General features: G+C 42.6%; 1 protein-coding gene across 2 annotated transcripts in view; it reads left to right on the forward strand.

Moving 5' to 3' along the window:
- TAF3 (TATA-box binding protein associated factor 3) overlaps positions 1–18,036 on the forward strand; it is a 251,817-nt gene extending 233,781 nt beyond the window's left edge. The window contains exons 5-7 of one of the 2 annotated variants that reach the window (XM_063926823.1): positions 12,368–12,620; positions 15,645–15,751; positions 17,043–18,036. In XM_063926823.1, the coding sequence (XP_063782893.1) occupies positions 12,368–12,620; positions 15,645–15,751; positions 17,043–17,154 (472 nt within the window). In that variant the 3' untranslated portion in view covers positions 17,155–18,036. The remainder of the gene's footprint in view (positions 1–12,367; positions 12,621–15,644; positions 15,752–17,042) is intronic. The other variant, XM_063926824.1, reaches the window with a different exon arrangement.
- Positions 18,037–18,947: the final 911 nt, after the last annotated feature.

An 18,947-nucleotide genomic window follows, 5' to 3' on the forward strand; every position in this document is an offset into this window, starting at 1 on the left:
CAGGACACACCTGAAAGAGGTGGACAAATAACTGAAAGGAACCATTATCCAATCCTCATAGGTTGTTACCAATAAGGACAACCTTGATACTGTATGAACACTTTTTAAAATAAAAACAAAAATAAAACTAGATGCACACGGCAATCCAACGGTTAGAGTGACCATCATTAACACACACATCCACGTGGTACACAAACTTCACCCAGACCATCACACACCCATTACATACCCTCACCAACCAATTAGTGCGCTGACCTTTAGAACCATTATTCATCGGCCCTTCTGCATTTGCTAGATGGCCAAGTCCGGCCATGCCACTAAGTAGAGATGAGCCCAGTCACTGTGATTTTTTTCTTTTCTTTTTGAGCGATTTCCGCTTCCTAGTGGTACAAGGTTCCAGCAATATCGCCTTTTAAGTTCTGCTTTTCTTAGGTCACATTCCTTGGAACACCCATTCCTTGCTATGGGGCAGATTCAGTTACATGTTGGCAACTCGCACTGCGCACTTATCAGCCAGATACAGTAGGCTGATTCTGCTGCCCCCTCCGTAGGCTTAATTGAATCTGCCCTAAATATTCTCTCTGAATTAACCTATAGACTATAAATTCTATCTGCTCTGTGTTGTGGTTTGAATTCCAGACAGACCATTAATAGACGTATTCACGTGTTTCTGTTTGCAAATGAAGAATGAAAGTAATTCCACATCTAATGCTCATCTCTAACTCTAAGATGTGATCATATCCCAAATGTCTCATCAGCCAGTGGTGTTTTAGGTTTAGTACTCTAGCTATTTTTCTGTGGACTAAAATGACACTGCTTAGTTCTAGTTTTATGCAGTCTTCAGAACAAGTTCATAATCAGCAACAATCTGATTTGCTGGCATACCAAGTCCAATACTGCTAGTTTACTACTTCAGGGAAATTTACTGGTTTCACTTCTAATATAATTAGACCGAATTTGGTTCCCTAAATAAATAAAAAGTCAGTCTGCAAATTAAGCTTATCTCTGCACACAGCTTCCATAAATTCTCCCCATAAGAGGAGCGAAACGCGTCAGGGAAGCAGCTTATTTGGACCTTTTTGCACCAGCTAAATTGCACTTTTACAGCACATCATTTCCAGCGACATTATCTGGAGAATCAATGGTGAACGTGTGAGTACCACCAAAACGCAGGTGTCTGCATACGGCACCCGGAGACGCGGACTCACAGAGCCTGGAAGTCGGGCTTCAGCGGCATCACCGGGAGAATCAACGGTGAGTGTGTGCTCACCAACGGGACGTAGGTGTCTGCATACGGCACCCGGAGACGTGGACTCACAGAGCCTGGAAGTCGGGGTAATTAACAATAATAATACATCAGGCGCCAGTGAAGCGCCCTCCCGCAGCCCGAGACCGTCTCATATATTATTTTCCTGTTCCGCATGTCAGCTTCAGGTGCGAATCATATTAAAGCTCCGTTGTGGAGCGTTTGTTGCACTTACCTATTGCATTTTGGCTGAGTGGCAATTTGATGAAGAGTGTCTAACACTACAAAACACAACGAGACACTGTTGCAATTTATAGCTGGTCAAATTATCTGCACGTTCCTACATATGGACTGATTTTTACCAATTTTATTGATTTTTCTGTGCACAGTAGTTTACTTATGATCCACCTCCTTTAGCTTATTATTATCTAATTATTATGTTCTGTTTTTTGCTTTTTTTGATTAATGTTTTATTTAGACCGGTCTAATTAATTTATTCATAATTAATTCTTAACATACATGTATGCATGTGTGATAAAAATAAAAAAGAATCATATATATTAAATTATCCTCTTGTTTTATTTTTATTGAGTCAAGCAAACTCTGAGCCATATCATTTGTATAATTAATTAGCGCAGGAATCAATGTGTTTGTTGTTCCATAAATTGTGTTTTAATGGGTTTTTTTAACAGATCTTATCCATAATGGTGTTAGTTGATTTAGATTATAAATATTTAAGACTGCTTCTTAATGTAGTATTTGAACAACGCATTACAGCACTTTCTATGCATTGTTATCAAGTCACTGATCACTAATTGAGTTAATGCCAGTAGGTGCTTAAGATATGCCATATCGATATGGCATCTACTGGACACTGATGTACTTAATGTAGCGGATTAGTTTGACATCACATCTAATGCAACATAGCATTCACAAAGCCACTGTAAATTTGTTTGTCCATACGCAATCACTTACTGTAATTTTCTATGCAAGGGACCGGCTAACTGTTACAGTGCACCTCATGCTACATTCTGCTCTGTCAGGACATAGGGGAACTGTTATAAGTTATAACCCCTACACATTTGTCGCCAAGGTGCCAGACAGCTGATATGGCCGACCCGGCAGGGGAGGGGGTTTGACGGCGTCTCCTTGCCCCATAGCCCTGCATGCTAATATGGACGGTATTGTCCATATTGACTTGCAGGCATAAATGAGCCGGCACCAACGATGAATGACCGCGTGGCCTCGCATCGCTCATTGTTGGTGCCTACACACTGAAATATATGAACAATTTCTTGTTCATGTCGGTGTAGGGCCCTTAGGAGTCTAACAACTGTTGGAGATCAGTAGTTTGTGGCTCTCTGCGATTCCAACATTGGCATCATGTCCTACACATTTATTTTCCTTCATGTAAACATGCAGTGTCTAGCCCAACATGTCTTCAAGGTAAGCTTTATGGACGGTTCTAGAGTATCTTGCATATTATAGGTAATAAAGTTCTCCTCTGTATGTATTTAAATTATGTATTTTCTTTTGCTCCCAACACTTAATCTGCTGGACATTAACAGATCAGCAAATCCCCAGTACTATTCGTTGTATAGCTTCTCATTTATATTTGACTTCTCAGACACAGTGCCGAGTGGCAGGCAGCTTTCTGCTTTGTTCAGTGTTAGGTCACCATACTTAGCACAAGCTCACTTAAATAGCGACTACCTTGGTGTTTGTATGCAGTAACAGAAGAATAGGGATCGTTAAACTGCCCTCTATGGGCATATCCAGATTGTGTTGTCCTTAACCCTGGTGCTTTCTATTTATTTGGGTAAGGATGGGTGGCTTTTTATTGACTTGTCAAACTGTTGGTTTGCATTCCAGGCCAAGCATCTCATGACCCAATCCATTTATTTCACTGTTTTGTGGTGGGGAAACAGGTAAAGGAATCCTGCTGAAAATCCCTACTCCTGCACGTTTTTATGAATAAGGCCAGTGTCTGCAGCAGTTAGGGCAGCGTGACCAAATCCTCGAGAAAACGTAATGCTAGCAGCTTCGGGCTATTGTGGGACACAGCTGTGGGCGGTGTTGGTTACTCCACTAGCAATTGCTCATTCAACAAAAGCCTATGAAGGAGAACCAGTAGTGGAATTAATTCAGGAGGAAGAAATGATACTGCAGGGAGAAGAATGTAGAAGGGTAAACCACTGTTTGGGAAAAGTTAAACAATGGAGAGCTGGCAGTGACAGTCTGTGTTTATTGCTGTGCTAATGGGCCTCCAAATTATTTTACAATGTGGATTTTAGTGGTTTATTACTGAGAAATGAAAACTGTTAACAGCTGGATAGTCGCATTAAAGACTGCTGAGTGACTGTATAAAGCAAAATTGGTAGCAATGAATAGAGCGTAGGATGAGATTGCATTTTAACCCATTAATATGTTTTGTATAAATTGTACAGGGTTGTGCGCTAGAAATCTTAGTCTACAGTTGTCAAGTAGGCTTAGGATAAAAGAATTAAATGAAATGTCTAATTTCTGCTTTTGATTGAGAAATAAGCTTAAGGCTTTTGTTTCCTTCAAAAAGAAAACAAAAACCCAACAGAAGTTATTAATATTGTACATTCAACAAGGCAAGCACCGTAGGCATTTTATTATTAGCTTCCTAAAGGCATGTTCCACATGTAGAACAAAGTGGCCAGACAATACACACACCTTAATTCTTTGTTCTCAACTTGATCATTTTAGCTAATACAGTAGTCATTAGGCATTCCAGTATATACAGTAGTTAAAGCTCAGTGTGAGCAAGTTAATCTTCCTATCGCTACTCATGGTTTAGAGAAGCCGCTCCATGTCTGACTTTAAATGCAACATTGTCTTATTTGGCTTACTTTAAAAGATGACTGTCAACGTGATAAACGAAAATAGACTTCGATATGTCTATTTACAGTATATCTTTATCAAAGCGGTCACAGAGCTGCATTGTAGTAGTGCAGTTTTTGACTGAAGTAACCAAGTTAGAGGAATTATGTGTTGTTTAAACAGCCTTTGAACTCCTGTGAAATATGTTACAGAAAGTTTATCACTCTCTGACATCATTGGCTACAAATAACAGCAGCAATAGATATAGAGACCTGGGGCTCAATCCAATGAAATCAGTCCTGCATGGGAGGAGGGCGAGTTGCCATTGAGACTGTGTCTAAACACTGCCAATAGCATCGGAATTCACTCCCCTCAAGGTACTATCTTGCCCCAGGTTTGTGGATTTTGTACGCTGCCTTATGGGTCTGCCAATGAAAACCGGCAAATCCAGTGGTACCAAAAGTACTGCCTATATTGGCACTTACTTGCACCTGTGAGTAAATTGTGGCTAATTCGATTGACTCCATAGATGGTTTTGCTATATTTTGTCAACATTGAACGTGTTTGTTCTGAACGGCTACCAATGTCGGCATTCGGCGGCACATCGATAGAGCTGTTCCTGCAGTAAGCCTAACCTAACCTTGTGCTAACGCTCCAGTGGTTGCAGATATAGTAACAGTTTTGCAATAGTAGAAACCTGTGTTTGGGGAGTAAAGGCCCATACACATTAGACTATGTCGCTCTGTGAGCGACATCGTCTAACGTTTCCCCCTCCCAGGCCGGCCGGTCGGCGGCCGCCTGTACGCACTGAGCGATATGACAGCTCATATCGCTCAGTGACGTCACGCCCCCGCCAGCCCTGCATGAAGGTCGTGGACGACAGTCCACATCCTTCATGCATTCCCTACCGACAGCGACGATCGTTGCCGACCCGCGGGGCCGCGCATCGGTCGTCGCTGGCGGCATACACACTTGACGATAAAATGAGCGACGTCGCTGAAGGAGGGGGAAAATGAGCGACGTCGCTCATTTTATCGTTAAGTGTGTATGGACCTTAAGTATATCCCTAACCTAAACCTAATGTTGGCCAGTCACTGTCGACATTTACAATGTTGATATTATGAAAGTCGACATTTTGCAGATGCTGACCACATCCCAGATAGGTTATAGTTTTACAAGCTGCAACATTTTTTTTTTTTCAATAAATATTTGGGGATCAATAAAGATCTAATACTGGCCAAGTACATGTATACAGGCTTTGAGTGCAGCGCCTTAAACTTCAGGTAAACTGTTCTTGACACTACTAAAGACGTTCGCAGGAAACATTTTAGCTGCTGAAGTTCGTGTTTATGTTTGTCTTTCTGTCTGCCAGATATCCCTGATCCTAGAATCGTTTGAGGAAGGAAGTATTGAATTAGCAAATATTTGTAATGTCTTTAATGTAAAGCTGAAAGCGTTAGACACCCCTTCATCTGGAAGATAAGTTATCAGCTTTAAAATGGGCCTCTATTAATGTTGATTTCAGTAGTTTCCACATGCTATAGCTTCCCGACTCCAGAGTTCATAGGATTTTGATGCCTACACGCTACATTTTCACACGTTTACATTTATAACCTTCATATTATTGACTGTTTATTTTTATATACTGTAACCCTACTTCTCATGTACAAGGGAAGTGTTAATCAATACATTTGTCCCTACCCACACTGTTGAAGCAGCAAATGATAATGTAGGAAATCAATATATATTCTAATGTGTGCATAAGAAGTATATACTAAATTCCACAGATACCAGGGTAATAGCACCAGCATATATTTTTCCAAGCCACAACATTCTTATCATGTGGGACTGAAAGAAATAAAAAATGTTTTAGTTTTTTTTTTTTTATGTATTTATTTCCCTTTTTGTATGGACACCAGCCAGATTTAGAGTACAGCCTTTATTTGTGATTTGGTAGTAGTCTGTGTAACTGGGTAACTAGCGGATTTGACACCTGTATGTTTCAATGATGCATAACCTCAGTCCTTTATTCAGTTGTACTTGCAAAAAAAAAAAAAAAAAAAAGAGTTGCCTATGACAAGTTCTTAATTGGACTGAAAGTTTAAATAAGGTGTAGGAGCAAGAAGTCTATGCGCTGCACTGTGGTAAGAGAGGGTGGAGAGGGGTACAGTGAAAGTAAGGAGCCATTTGGTGCATTATTTATTGTATAGTCCTTTATATAGCGCCAGCATATTTCATTGCGCTTTCCTTTTAACATTTAATGAATTGGAAAAATGTTGTAGCAGGTCTTATTGTAGCTTACCAGTTAACACACTGCTCAAAATACAAAAAAAAATTAATAAAGTTCCCATTTTAAACTATTTTTTTCACACAGTTAATTTCGACAAAAATAAACACTGACCTTTTTTGTAGTTCTTAACTCTGTAACTTGGGTCCTTTTGAAAATCAGAAGGAAATACTGTAGAATAGATGGTATATACTGTAGATAAGGATATAGAATTCTCTAGATATAGAGCATCTATAGTGGTTAATTAATGTACTACATTACTGCTGTTTTCATTTGGTGCTGCATTATTTCTATTTCTCTTACGTCCTAGTGGATACTGGGTTCTTGTACTTTAGTACCATGGGTATAGATCAGGTCCACTGGAGTCTGGCACTTTAAAACTTTTAGTGTGTGCATGTGTGTGCTGGCTCCTCTCCTCTATGCCCCTCCTACCAGACTCAGAAAAATGTGCCCGAGGAGCCGGGTGCACTTCTCTGGAGCTCCAGACATTTTTTCTTAAAATTTAATTTAGTTTGTTATTTTCAGTTAGCTCTGCTTGGCAGACAGGCTACCTGCTTGGTGGGACTTAGAGGGGGGGCCGAACCAACCTCCTGAGGGTTAATGGTTCGTAACCCCAGCTGACAGGACAACGACCTCCTGAGATACTGATCACACATCGTTAGTATGTGTGCCCACTCCAGCAGCTAGCCGCCACCCTCTAACAGATGCCGAAGATACAGGTGCGGAGAGTGTTACACTGGGGTCCCGGGTAAGCGGGTCCCCGGTGCAGTTTTGGCAGCAGGTCACGCGGCTGTCACAGGCCCTGAGCTGCGGTGCCCGCCGTGGACGAACTGGAAACGGGCAGACGCCCCTCAGTGCCCACTGTCACTGAAAGGCTTTGGGAGTACTGTATATATCTTTTCTTGACATAACTAGTATAATCTATTAACAGGGACCATGCGCCATTACAGGGGGCGGGGCTTCCCGGAGCGGGACCTGAGGCGGAAAGGCGCCATTTTCCTGCTGCTGTGGATCAAGCTGCACACAACGCTGCTCCTCCCAGAGACCCAAGCTGCTACAGGAATCTGTACTGGTACCAGGGGGGGTCTTAGACAGGGAGGAGCACACTAGCGATAGCGCCGCTGCACTCCTTTCAGGTCATACACTTAGTTACTCTTTATACTGCTGTGTTTCTGGGTGCTGGTGTCCGCTCTTCAAGTGTTCCTTCAGGGGCTCTCTAGGGTCTGTGTGGAGGTGTTTGGTCAGTGGGCTGCGCTGTTTTACAGGGTGAAGAATGTCTGTAGACATGGTTATGTGTACTGCCTGTAATTCATCCCCATCTTCAGCGGGGTCACTCATGTGTGAACAATGTTCCTCGTCTCCACAAGGACACAGTTCACAAGCACCTGCCTGGCTGGTCAGCTTTACCAGCATGATCCAGCATGTTAATTCAGAATTAGCTGCAGCTAAAAGGGAGAGACAGGTGTTGAAGCAGTCTATTGATTCTGTGGCCAAGGCAGCTGACCATAAGATTGAGACCACGCTCACGGCAGTATATACGGTTGCAGGCGCTGCTCAACGCCCCACAAGGTGGATTTCCAGGGCAATTGTCAAGTGGTCTGATAACGTTATCGACGGTTTGGACACTTTGCCCCGAGATGAGGTAGTTACTCTGCTGCAGCATATACAGGATGCTGCAAATGTTATGAGCGAGGCTATTAAGGAGTTGTGTAAGATTAATGGCCACACTACTGCTATGGCTGTTTCAGTGTGCAGAGCTCTGTGGTTGCGTCGGTGGTCAGCAGACGCTGATTCCAAGAAGGGTGTAGAAAATCTTCCCTTTACAGGTGATGCTTTGTTTGGAGAGGAACTAAATAAATGGATCTCCCAAGCAACAGCGGGTAAGTCTACTTATCTGCCGTCGGCTGCGCCGCCTGCTAGCCGTCTTTACACAGGACCCTCCTTGCAGTCCTTTCATGTGTCAAGGTTCAAAGGCAGGGGCCGAGGGCTCTCCACCACTTCCGGAGGATCTCGTGGTAAGTCCTGTAAACCTGCACCTGCTGTCTCCCTAGACCAGACCACCGGATCCCCTGCCGCAAAGCCTCCGCGTGACTGTTGGCCCCAGCGACAAGGCGACTTTCAGGTTAGTGCTCGCCTTCAACATTCGCCCACTTGTGGCCATAGTCCTGCTGGAATCCTTGGGTGAAGGACCTAATTTCCCAAGGGTACCAGCTGGAATTTCAAATGCTCCCTCCTCACATGTTTTTCAGATCGGGATTTTCAGCTTTACCTGCAGCAAAAGTTACCTTGCAAGAGGCTATTCAAAAACTTTTGCGGGGGTGGTGGCTCCAGTCCCCCCTCAGTTACACAACAGGGGTTTTTACTCCAGTCTTTTTGTCGTTCTCAAACTAGATAGTTCAGTGTGCCCCGTCTTGAACCTGAAGTCTCTTAACCCGTATCTGTGGGTGTTCAAATTCAAGATGGAATCTCTGCGGGCGGTGGTGTCTGCTCTGGAGGAGGGGGAGTTCCTGGTGTCTCTGGACGTCAAGGAGGCTTACCTGTACATTCCCCTGTGGCCACCACATCAGGCTTACCTCAGGTCCGACATATTGGACGACCATTTCCAGTTTCCAGCTTCTGATTATCCACAGCTCCGAGGGTCTTCACCAAAGTTATGGCAGAGATGATGCTGCAACTGAGCATGATGGGAGTGAACATAGTTCCCTACTTGGATGATCTCCTAATAAAGGCTGTGTCAAGGGAGCATCGATCTGACGATTCGCCTACTTACGGATCATGGATGGATCCTAAATTTTCAGAAATCTCACCTGGAACTGACCCAGCGTCTTCAGTTTTTGGGAATGATACTGTATACAGTGTCTCAAAAGGTTTTTCTCCCGATGGAAAAGGCCTTGACTATCCAGGCTATGGTTCACTCTGTGCTCAGTCGTTGCAAGGTATTAATTCATCTTTGCATCCGATTACTGGGCAAGATGGTGGCTGCTTACGAGGCAATCCAATACGGCAGATTTCATGCACCACCTTTTCATCTGGATCTGCAGGACAAATAATCGGGGTCTCATCTTCGCATGCATCAGGAAGTGACATTATCTTCGAGAGCCCGGATCTCTCTATTATAGTTTCAATATCCACTCGTGGATTCTACTGACGACGGATGCCAGCCTCCGAGGTTGGGGGACTGTGACCCAATGGACCCAATTCCAGGGGACATGGTCGAGACAGGAATCGGCTCTGCCGATAAATGTCCTGGGACTCAGGGCAATTTATAATGCTCTTCTGCAGGCTTCTCATCTCCTGAAGAATCAGGCGGTCCAGGTTCAGTCTGACAACGCCACGGCAGTAGCGTACGTAAACCGACAAGTGGGAACAAGAAGCAGCGCGGCGATGCGAGAGGTCTCAAAAATCCTTCTCTGGGCGGAGCCAACGCAAGGGCCATTTCAGCCATATTCATTCCAGGAGTGGACAACTGGGAAGCGGACTTCCTCAGCAGGCACGACCTACATCCGAGGGAATGGGGCCTACATCCCCAGGTGTTTCCACAGTTAGTTCACTGGTGGGGCTGTTCGCAGATCGATCTGATGGCTTCTCGACACATCAAGAAGCTATGCCATTACTGTTCCAGGACGAGGGATCCACAGGCTGTAGCAGTGGATGCACTGTCGACACCGTGGCTGTAACAGTTTGTGTACCTGTTCCCTCCTCTACCGCTGAGCCCTAGGATGCTAAGAAGGGAAAGCGTTCACGCAATTTTAATTGCCGTGGATTGGCCTCGACAGGCGTGATACTCTGACCTCCTGACCATTTCTCTGGAGGATCACTGGTCTCTGCAGATCCACGACATCTGCTGCACCAAAGTCTGTTCATCCATCCAGACTTACAGCGGCTACGTTTAATGGCTTGGAAGTTGAGAGGGAAATTCTAGCAAGAAAGGGTCTTCCCTCCCGGGTTATTTCCACCATGGTCCAGGCCAGGAAGATGGTTACGTCAAGACATTATCATCATATCTGGAAAAGTATGTTTCCTGGTGTGAAAGTCGAAAGGTGTCTCCTGTGGAATTTAGAATTGGTTGCTTTCTACTTTTCCTACAAGCGGGAGTGGATATGGGCCTACGTTTAGGCTCAATCAAAGTCCAGATTTTGGCGCTCTCTATTTTATTCCAGAAACAGCTTGCCATGTTACTAGAAGTACCGACTTTCCTTAAGGGTGTTCTTCATATGCAACCACCCGTTATATACCTCCCACGGCTCCGTGGGTCCTCAATGTGGTTTTGTCTTTTCCCAAATCAGACTGGTTTGAACCCTTACATAGGGTGGAGTTAAAATTTATAACCTGGAAGACGGTGATGTTATTAGCATTGGCGTCTGCCAGTCGTGTGTCTGAATTAGGGGCCTTATCCTGTAAGAGCCCTTAATTGATTTTTCATGCAGACAGGGCGTAACTTAGGACCTGCTCTCAGTTTTTGCCTAAAGTGGTGTCAGCTTTTCATGTGAATCAACCTATTGTGGTTCCAGTGTTTTCTGACGCTTCCGTTGGTCCTGAGTCCTTGGATGTGGTCAGGGCGCTGAAGATTTATGTCAAAAGGACAGCCCGTCTTCAGGAATCTGACTCGCTGGTTGTCCTTTATGATGCCTCCAAGATTGGTCGGCCAGCTTCTAATCAATCTATTGCTCGTTGGCCATTCAACAGGCCTATACTTCGGCGGCTCTCCCCTTGCCGATGTCTATTCAGGCCCACTCGACGAGGTCGGTGGGGTCTTCCTGGGCAGCTGCCCGTTTTGTATAGGCCCTACAGTTGTGCCGAGCTGCAACTTTGTCTGGTTCAAACACGTTTGTTAAATTCTGTAGGTTCGATACCTTGGCCAAGGATGACCTTCAGTTTGGTCAGGCGGTTTTACAGGGGTCTCAGCACTCTCCCACCCGTTTGGGAGCTTTGGGACTTCCCCATGGTACTGAAGTACAAGACCCCAGTATCCACTAGGACGTAAGAGAAAATAGAAATGTAATAGCTACCGGTAATTCCTTTTCTCTTAGTCCGTAGTGGATACTGGGTGCCTGCTTACCTCTGTAAGCATTTGGTTGGACAGACGTTGCTGTCCCATTATGTTGTTGGGATAGTTGTGTATCTGGGTTAGGTTGGTGTTGCTATCTTCTATTCTGGTTAGCACCCTCCTTTCGTTTATGGTTGCGTGTTGGCTTTTGCCTCACCTCTGTTGTATTGTTTCTTCTCTCATATTAGGTCCGTCTCCTCGGGCACAGCTTTCCTAGACTGAGGGGCAGATTTATTAAGCTCGGTGAAGTGATAAAGTGGAAGGAGATAACGCACCAGCCAGTCAGCTCCTAACTGTCATTTTTCAAACAGAGCCTGTGACATGACAGTTAGGATCTGATTGGCTGGTACTTTATCACCGTGCAATTTATCACTTCACCAGGCTTAATAAATCTGCCCCAGAGTCTGGTAGGAGTGGCATAGAGGGGAGGAGCCAGCACACACTAAAAGTTTTAAAGTGCCAGGCTCCAGTGGACCTGATCTATACACATGGTATTAAAGTACAAGACCCCAGTATCGACTACGGACTAGGAGAAAAGGAATTAACAGTAGGTATTAAATTCCTATTTTAATCACTATACATGATTCTGAAAACTTTTAAACACGATAAGTACGGTTTAGTTTTTGCTGGTTTTTCCTTCCCTGTCAGCGTTTGTGGACATTTTTGGTTTGTTTATGGTTTACATTCTGTTCACTTTGGACTCAGTGCTATGCCGCCAGCCTCTGGCTCACGTCTCTTACTAGCAATTGTGTTATAGCAACCATCTGACTTTGCATGCCACTTAGTGAACTGTTCTATGTTTTCATCAACTGGTTTCTTGATACACACAAGGGAATTCAGACTCCGCTGAAAATTAGAATTCAATTGACCATTTGAATCTTTCATTTTTACAGTACATGGACATAAAATGTGTTTTGTCATTTATTTATTTTCTCCCTAGAGTCATCAGCAAAGTTGTATCTACTCCAGATGCTAAGGTGGCTCCTGCTCCTTCCTTGCCTAAATCGCCCCCACCCACCCCATCCCCAGCTCCTGCGCCAGTACTTGTTGTTCCACCTCCTGTGCAGCCACCTACTGTTCCAGCAGCTGCATCTCCAACTCCAAATCCAGCTCCTCCTACTCCTGGACCAAACGCTGGCAACTCTAAAACACCTTATAGAAGTGTTGTCACAGAGACGGTCAGTACTTATGTGGTGAGTACACTCACTATTTCATTGTTATTTTTTTCCTATACCTTTCTTAAGAAACTGTCCACAATGCTGTATATGATCATTTTTTTTGCACCGAATCAACTTAATTCTGTAATATAGAATTCATTGAAAAATAATATTGGCGGCCTGCTGCTGGAGATTTAAATAGTGCATTTATTGTTTTAAAGTTGTAAATTACATCAGATCATTCTAATTTTTTTTTACCATCAAATTTGTTGGAACAGTATTGGAATTTGCTAAATTGCTTTGAAATAATGTTTATGGAGCTAATTCAATGTAAAAGTTCAATGCTGCTACTCATCTACACAGCTTGAGTGTTACTGCTTTACTAGTTTCGTTTCACTCGTGCTTCAATTCAAAGTGAGAGATGTCCTAAAGTAAATGGAAAGTTACTGAGTAACAACATTTTATACCCTTGATCTTATCAGCAAGTTGAATAGTGTGCTCTTGGCTAATAAGTAAAAATGCAAAGTTAAGAACTTAGTAAATCTCCTACAGAATAGTATATTTTTTAATTGCAGAAAATTGCGGGGTGTCGTTTGTTGACGTATGCTTCAAGATTTGAAAATCTTAAGTATTCTGCACTGTAAAATATTGATTTTAATATAACTGCTTCACTGCAGTCTAGCACTTACATTTGTGACCGTCTTTACTGTTTGTTGAATGAATTTCTGAATGAACTGTATAAACAATCATTTTATATTTGGTTTCCAGCTTACCTGTTGTAAGTAATTCTCCTCCCGCTTTCTTTACCTGCCTCCACTTCCCAGAAAGTAGTCTGTGGTGTAGAGGCATTTCTGCCTTGCATAGATTAAACATAGAAACATAGAATTTGTCGGCAGATAAGAACCACTTGGCCCATCTAGTCTGCCCCTTTTTTACCATATTTTTACCTCAAACCCTATTTGATCCTTATTTCTTTGTAAGGATATCCTTATGTCTATCCCATGCGTGTTTAAATTTCTCTACTGTCTTTGCCTCTACCACCTCTGATGGGAGGCTATTCCACTACCATTTCTGTGAAGTAATATTTCCTCAAATTTCCCCTGAACCTTCCTCCCTCTAGTTTCAGTGCATGCCCTTGTGTTCTAGTACTCCTCTTCCTTTGAAGAACGTTTTCCTCCTGTACCTTGTTAAAACCCTTGATATATTTGAAAGTTTCTATCATGTCCCCCCTTTCCCTTCACTCCTCCAAAATATACATGTTGAGATGTTTTAGTCTTTCCGGGTATGTTTTGTGATGTAGGTCATGCACTATTTTAGTTGCCCTTCTTTGTGCAATCTCTAATGTATTTATTTCCTTCTGGAGATATGGCCTCCAGAACTGAACACCGTATTCTAGATGAGGTTGTACCTATAACCTATACAGTGGCATTATTACTTCTTTCTTTCTGCTGCTGGTTATTATTCATAATAGTTTGATGGCCAGTAGCCCTTCCATTGCCAAGCTTCATCTATAAACTGCTACCAGGCAGCTATGGCTGTGAATGTAGAATGATTGCAAATACAAATAAAACATAAATGAACAGATACTTAGGGGGGTATCCAATTAGAGGTGAAACAACACTTTTTTCCGATGTTTCACATTTATTTTTTTTACAGGATATCCTATTAAATCACCTGTAAAATAAATAAATAAAAATACATTATCTTCCGAAAACACACAGGTTTAGTGAAACCTGTGTGTTTTCGGTAGCAACAGCCCCGTTTTTGCATGGAAACGGGGCTGTTTCCGGGGATTTGAGTTTGCCTGCCTAGGGCAGGCGAAACAAAATCCCTGATAAATGCGGCAACCTGCAGTGTCCCTGGCCTGCCGCAGCAGGCTGGGACTGCAGGGAGGGCGCCACGGCCTGGGAGTCTGCACTCGGCGATGTGACCCCTGATGAGGAAGCAGGGGCAGTACCGTGACCTGCATCCCCCATCTTTCCCCACCCACTTAAGCGGTCACATGACAGTAGAGCGGTCATGTGACCGGGGAACTGGAGGTCCAGCGATGCATCGAGAGCTGTCAGGAGCCGGCACCTGATGCATCAACAGGTAACACCCAATAAGCCGCAGCTTGTACTGGCTTATCAGGGCTAATAGGATAGCCCCCGGCGGGACAATTAGCCCTGGTTAATTACTGGGGCTAACTGGACATACCCCTTAAAATGGTATTCTAACATAAGTGATGTTTTAATGCAAGAGGCACACTTCGAATGTTCCATTTTAAAACAAAGCCTTTGGCTTGCAATATGATCCTAATGAGGAACTGTGTCATTTATAAAGTAGAAAAGATGCAAGGGAGGTTGTCATGTATTTCAGCTCGGTGACATTCCATTCATGGTGCATACATCCTACCTATCCCAATTTAAGGACACTGCCTCGCTGACCTACTTGGTCAGGTCTTTTGTCCCAATTCCAGGATAGTTAAGAGATGTGCCTCCTCGGTGCTGCTGGTAGCAGTGGCAGGTGTGGTAGTGGCCTACTACCTTGGATGTGACCTTGCTCCTGTACAATGACCACTCTGTTTAGGGTAATCGTAACGTTTGGTTGTATGCACAGTACTGTATATCTTATCAGAACAGTCTTTTAAGTTGCTGTTTGTTGCAGTGACCCCTGTTAAGGTGCATAGACACTTAGCGATATAGTAAATGTTATAGCTCATTTTCCCCCTCCTGAGCAATATCGTTTACTATATCGCCTAGAGTGTATGCAGCTGACGACGGCCGATGCATGGCCCCGCGGGTCGTTAACGACCCTCTGTGTTGCCATACATGCAGCTCAATTTGGACTTATCGTCCAAAGCAGCATGTACAGCCCGGCTGCAGCATGACGTCACTCTGCGATGACTCAGTGTACATGCCCGCCGCCGGGCGTCCCGGGCCGGGAGGGGACACACTAGGTGATGTCGCTCACGGAGCACGTCGCTTAGTGTGTGCCCACCTTTAGTTACTACTCCTACAAAAATGTGCCTTTTGAGTGTTTTTATTTTTATTTTTTATGAAGGAGTATATTTGTTTGCAGATCCGTGATGAATGGGGCAATCAAATATGGATCTGTCCAGGTTGTAATAAACCTGACGATGGGAGTCCAATGGTTGGGTGTGATGGATGTGACGACTGGTATCATTGGTAAGTTAGTCCATGCCTTTCATAGCAAAGTAAAGATTAATACAAGGTTTTAAGGATGACATTTTATGAAGAGTTAACATGATTTGTAGACTTGTTCTTTTAGAACTATCATTATTGTATGTATTGCCAACATATAAAGCAATGAATCATTTACGTACAGTCCACCTCCAGAAAAGTAAAACAATTAAGTTCCCTAAACCCACAAGTAGTAACATTAACCTACCAGTATGTTTTTGGGATGAAACTGTGCTCGGAGGAGTCTTACGAAATCATGAAGAGAGCATGCAAACTCAACACAGATTGTGCTCTTGTTGTGAACCCATGGCTCCAATGTTGCAAGGCAGCAATGCTACCCACTATGGCAACATGCTTCCCTAATATACTGCATATAATATTTATTATTTGGAAGGAATATGCAGAACTACAGCCATTTTACTTTTTTCTAATTGCACTGGCCACCATTTTACTGAATATTGTGCAGTAAGTATCATTGGTGATGAACAATCTTCAAGCAGTGAAAAGTTTTAAATTAGAAATGTTGTAGTGGCTCATGATACGACTCACCATTTATAAACATTGTGCTTATTCTTTACCTTTTTACATTTTACTGATAATAGCAAAGAAGCTAAGAGGCTTTGTTTATCTGCACTGTCCATAAACAAAGTAATACTGATTGACAGGAAACTTAGGCTTGGAGAGATTGACCAGAGATCAGTAGAGTTGCATCCCAGTTTATCATTGTGTTTAGTACAGCACAATGCGCTTTTTGTAGCGCATTATATTATCATCAATTAAAAGCTTATGAACAGAATGGTCATGTGAACTAGTATATGTATATGCTGATTATTAAATGAACAGTACAGAGCTAAAAGTTTGTTGGGGTTGAATAAAATGTAGCAGTCGCCTAAGCACTCGGGGATATATAAAAGAATGGGCTGCATGCTCATGAATATTTGTTCCCCTCATAAAATTATGACCTCTACTTTAATATAAAAATCCGCAAAATACAAACTTTTCAGCACCTAGACCTGCAGAATCAGGACAAACTAAACCCCCTGTCACTGATCTGCACAGAAAGGCCCACTTTTCTGAGAGCTGCTGTGATTTGTGAATTTGGACAATTGGGAGGTATGCTGGAATGCTCTTGTGCACAGTTTACATACTTACTGTTTAAAGTAGAGAAAAATACTATTTTACAGAGGGTGTGTTTTTTTTCTTTGATATTCTTCAAGGGCAGATCATTTTACATTGCTTATACCTGTTCTTATTTTTGAATTTGTTTCCCTTTTAGGCCTTGCGTTGGATTAGTTGCAGAGCCGCAATCCGAAAAGTGGTTTTGTACAAAATGTGATGGTAAAAAGAAAGATAAGAAGCACAAAAAAAGGAAGCACAAAGCTCATTGAGACTTACAGGGATCGGTCCTTGGCTTGTTTTAGCTGTGCTTCTACTAATAGAACAGTTTGGCTTAGCCGTGCTCATTTCTGTGGACTTTTGTCAGACAAGCAATTAGTAGGCCTTAGACTGTAAGGTCCTTCTGTCAGATTTAAGAAAAAGGAGCACCCAACACCTAGAATGGCAGAGGAAAGCTGAGCCACAATATACTGTTTGAGCAGAGAGTGACTTGCTCCCATTTTTCCGGAACAGTACTCTCTTCCTGTATAATAGCTGTATTTTCCTCCAATAGGAATTGAACTTGTAAACTATTTGATAAATCCACACACAGATGTAAAATGTAGTGAATTATTTTAAAAAAAGACTTTGAAGGGACTGTGCCCATTTTGCTTTTGCCATCTTTGCTGTACTTGTTGATAATCATAAGGAAAGCTGTTCTATACCAATTTATGTGTCAAGTACATATTTTGTTAAAAATATATACAAATCTTTATTTTCATTTTTGTGCTAATATAAATAAATGACTTCTGGCTTTGTGAAATATATATATATTTTTAAAGAGATGTTTCTATTGTATCCACTTATTTCCTAGCATTTTTCATTGATGTGTAATATATTTTAGATTTGTTTTTGTTTTTTTTGCTTTTTAACCATATGTCTAAACCTGGTGTGCACGTACTTGGCATATATTGGTTTATCAGTCCCTTAGATTTGGAACTTATTGGGTTGCAGATGCCCAATTGTACCATGCAAGAGATATGCATTTCTGTGCAAAACCAACCTTTATGTGCTGTTGTCGGCTTGTTTTCCATTACAGCTAAAAGCAGCATATTTGTTATCTTTCATCTGAAAGTATGTTTTGTATATATTAAAGGTGTGTCTCTGAAATATGACACGTGCTGGACGTTTTTATTTTCTTGTGTTTTAACTGGGTTTTGGAAATTAATGGAAACAATTTTTCTAGCATCAACCAGTTTAGACTAATGGTTGGCATTCACTGCAATAAAAAAATATGTTTCAGACCGAAAGACCATTTATCTGACAGCCTGTAACCCAACAGATATCACGACCATACAGCTGATTATCAACTGACGATTGAATAGTTCATTGCCCATGACAATATCTGTGTAGGTGAGGGTGGGTTTATGAGCACTCTGGGCAATCCTATATATTGGGTTAAGGGAAGGGGGAGAAACTCCACACTAGATCCCTCCTCCGTTCCCAATCAAAACCAAAATAGTTTGAGTGGGATATCTTAGCAGCTGTACATTCATAAGGCTAAACCAACTACCTTACGAAGTAGATAAGCTCCAAAAGGTCTTTTTGGGGAAAGGGACCTTGTACTGCACACTCTAATTACAACTAGAGGTGCTATCATACTGAGACTTCCACACAGGAAGAAAAAATATAATGTTGATGTATGCTATATAGTACCAAGCACTGCTAATCAGAATCATTTGAATGGACTCTGCAATCTAACATAGAGCAAAATCGAGGTCTTGGCTTTTTTGCGGAATAAATATTGGTCTTACAAGACGGGCACCAGGCTCTTTTACAGTCTGTTTTACACACTGAGGTCATTTCTCAGGGCATAGAGGCACTGATCCTTATGGTGCGTCAGGTACTAATGGTCCCTGACCAGGGACCTTCACAACCATCCCTTTTTGGGAAGAAACAAAAGTCTTTGGTCATTTTTCCAACAGGATTTAGATGACCAGATAGCATTAGCTTGGAAACATAAAAAGTTTCAAAGCGTCTGCTTGCCTCTTTCCTATTTTCTCAGCAGAAGAGTACAGTGGGAGAA

The sequence above is a fragment of the Pseudophryne corroboree genome, chromosome 6 (assembly GCF_028390025.1).
Source record: "Pseudophryne corroboree isolate aPseCor3 chromosome 6, aPseCor3.hap2, whole genome shotgun sequence".
NCBI classification, from domain to species: Eukaryota; Metazoa; Chordata; class Amphibia; order Anura; family Myobatrachidae; genus Pseudophryne; species Pseudophryne corroboree.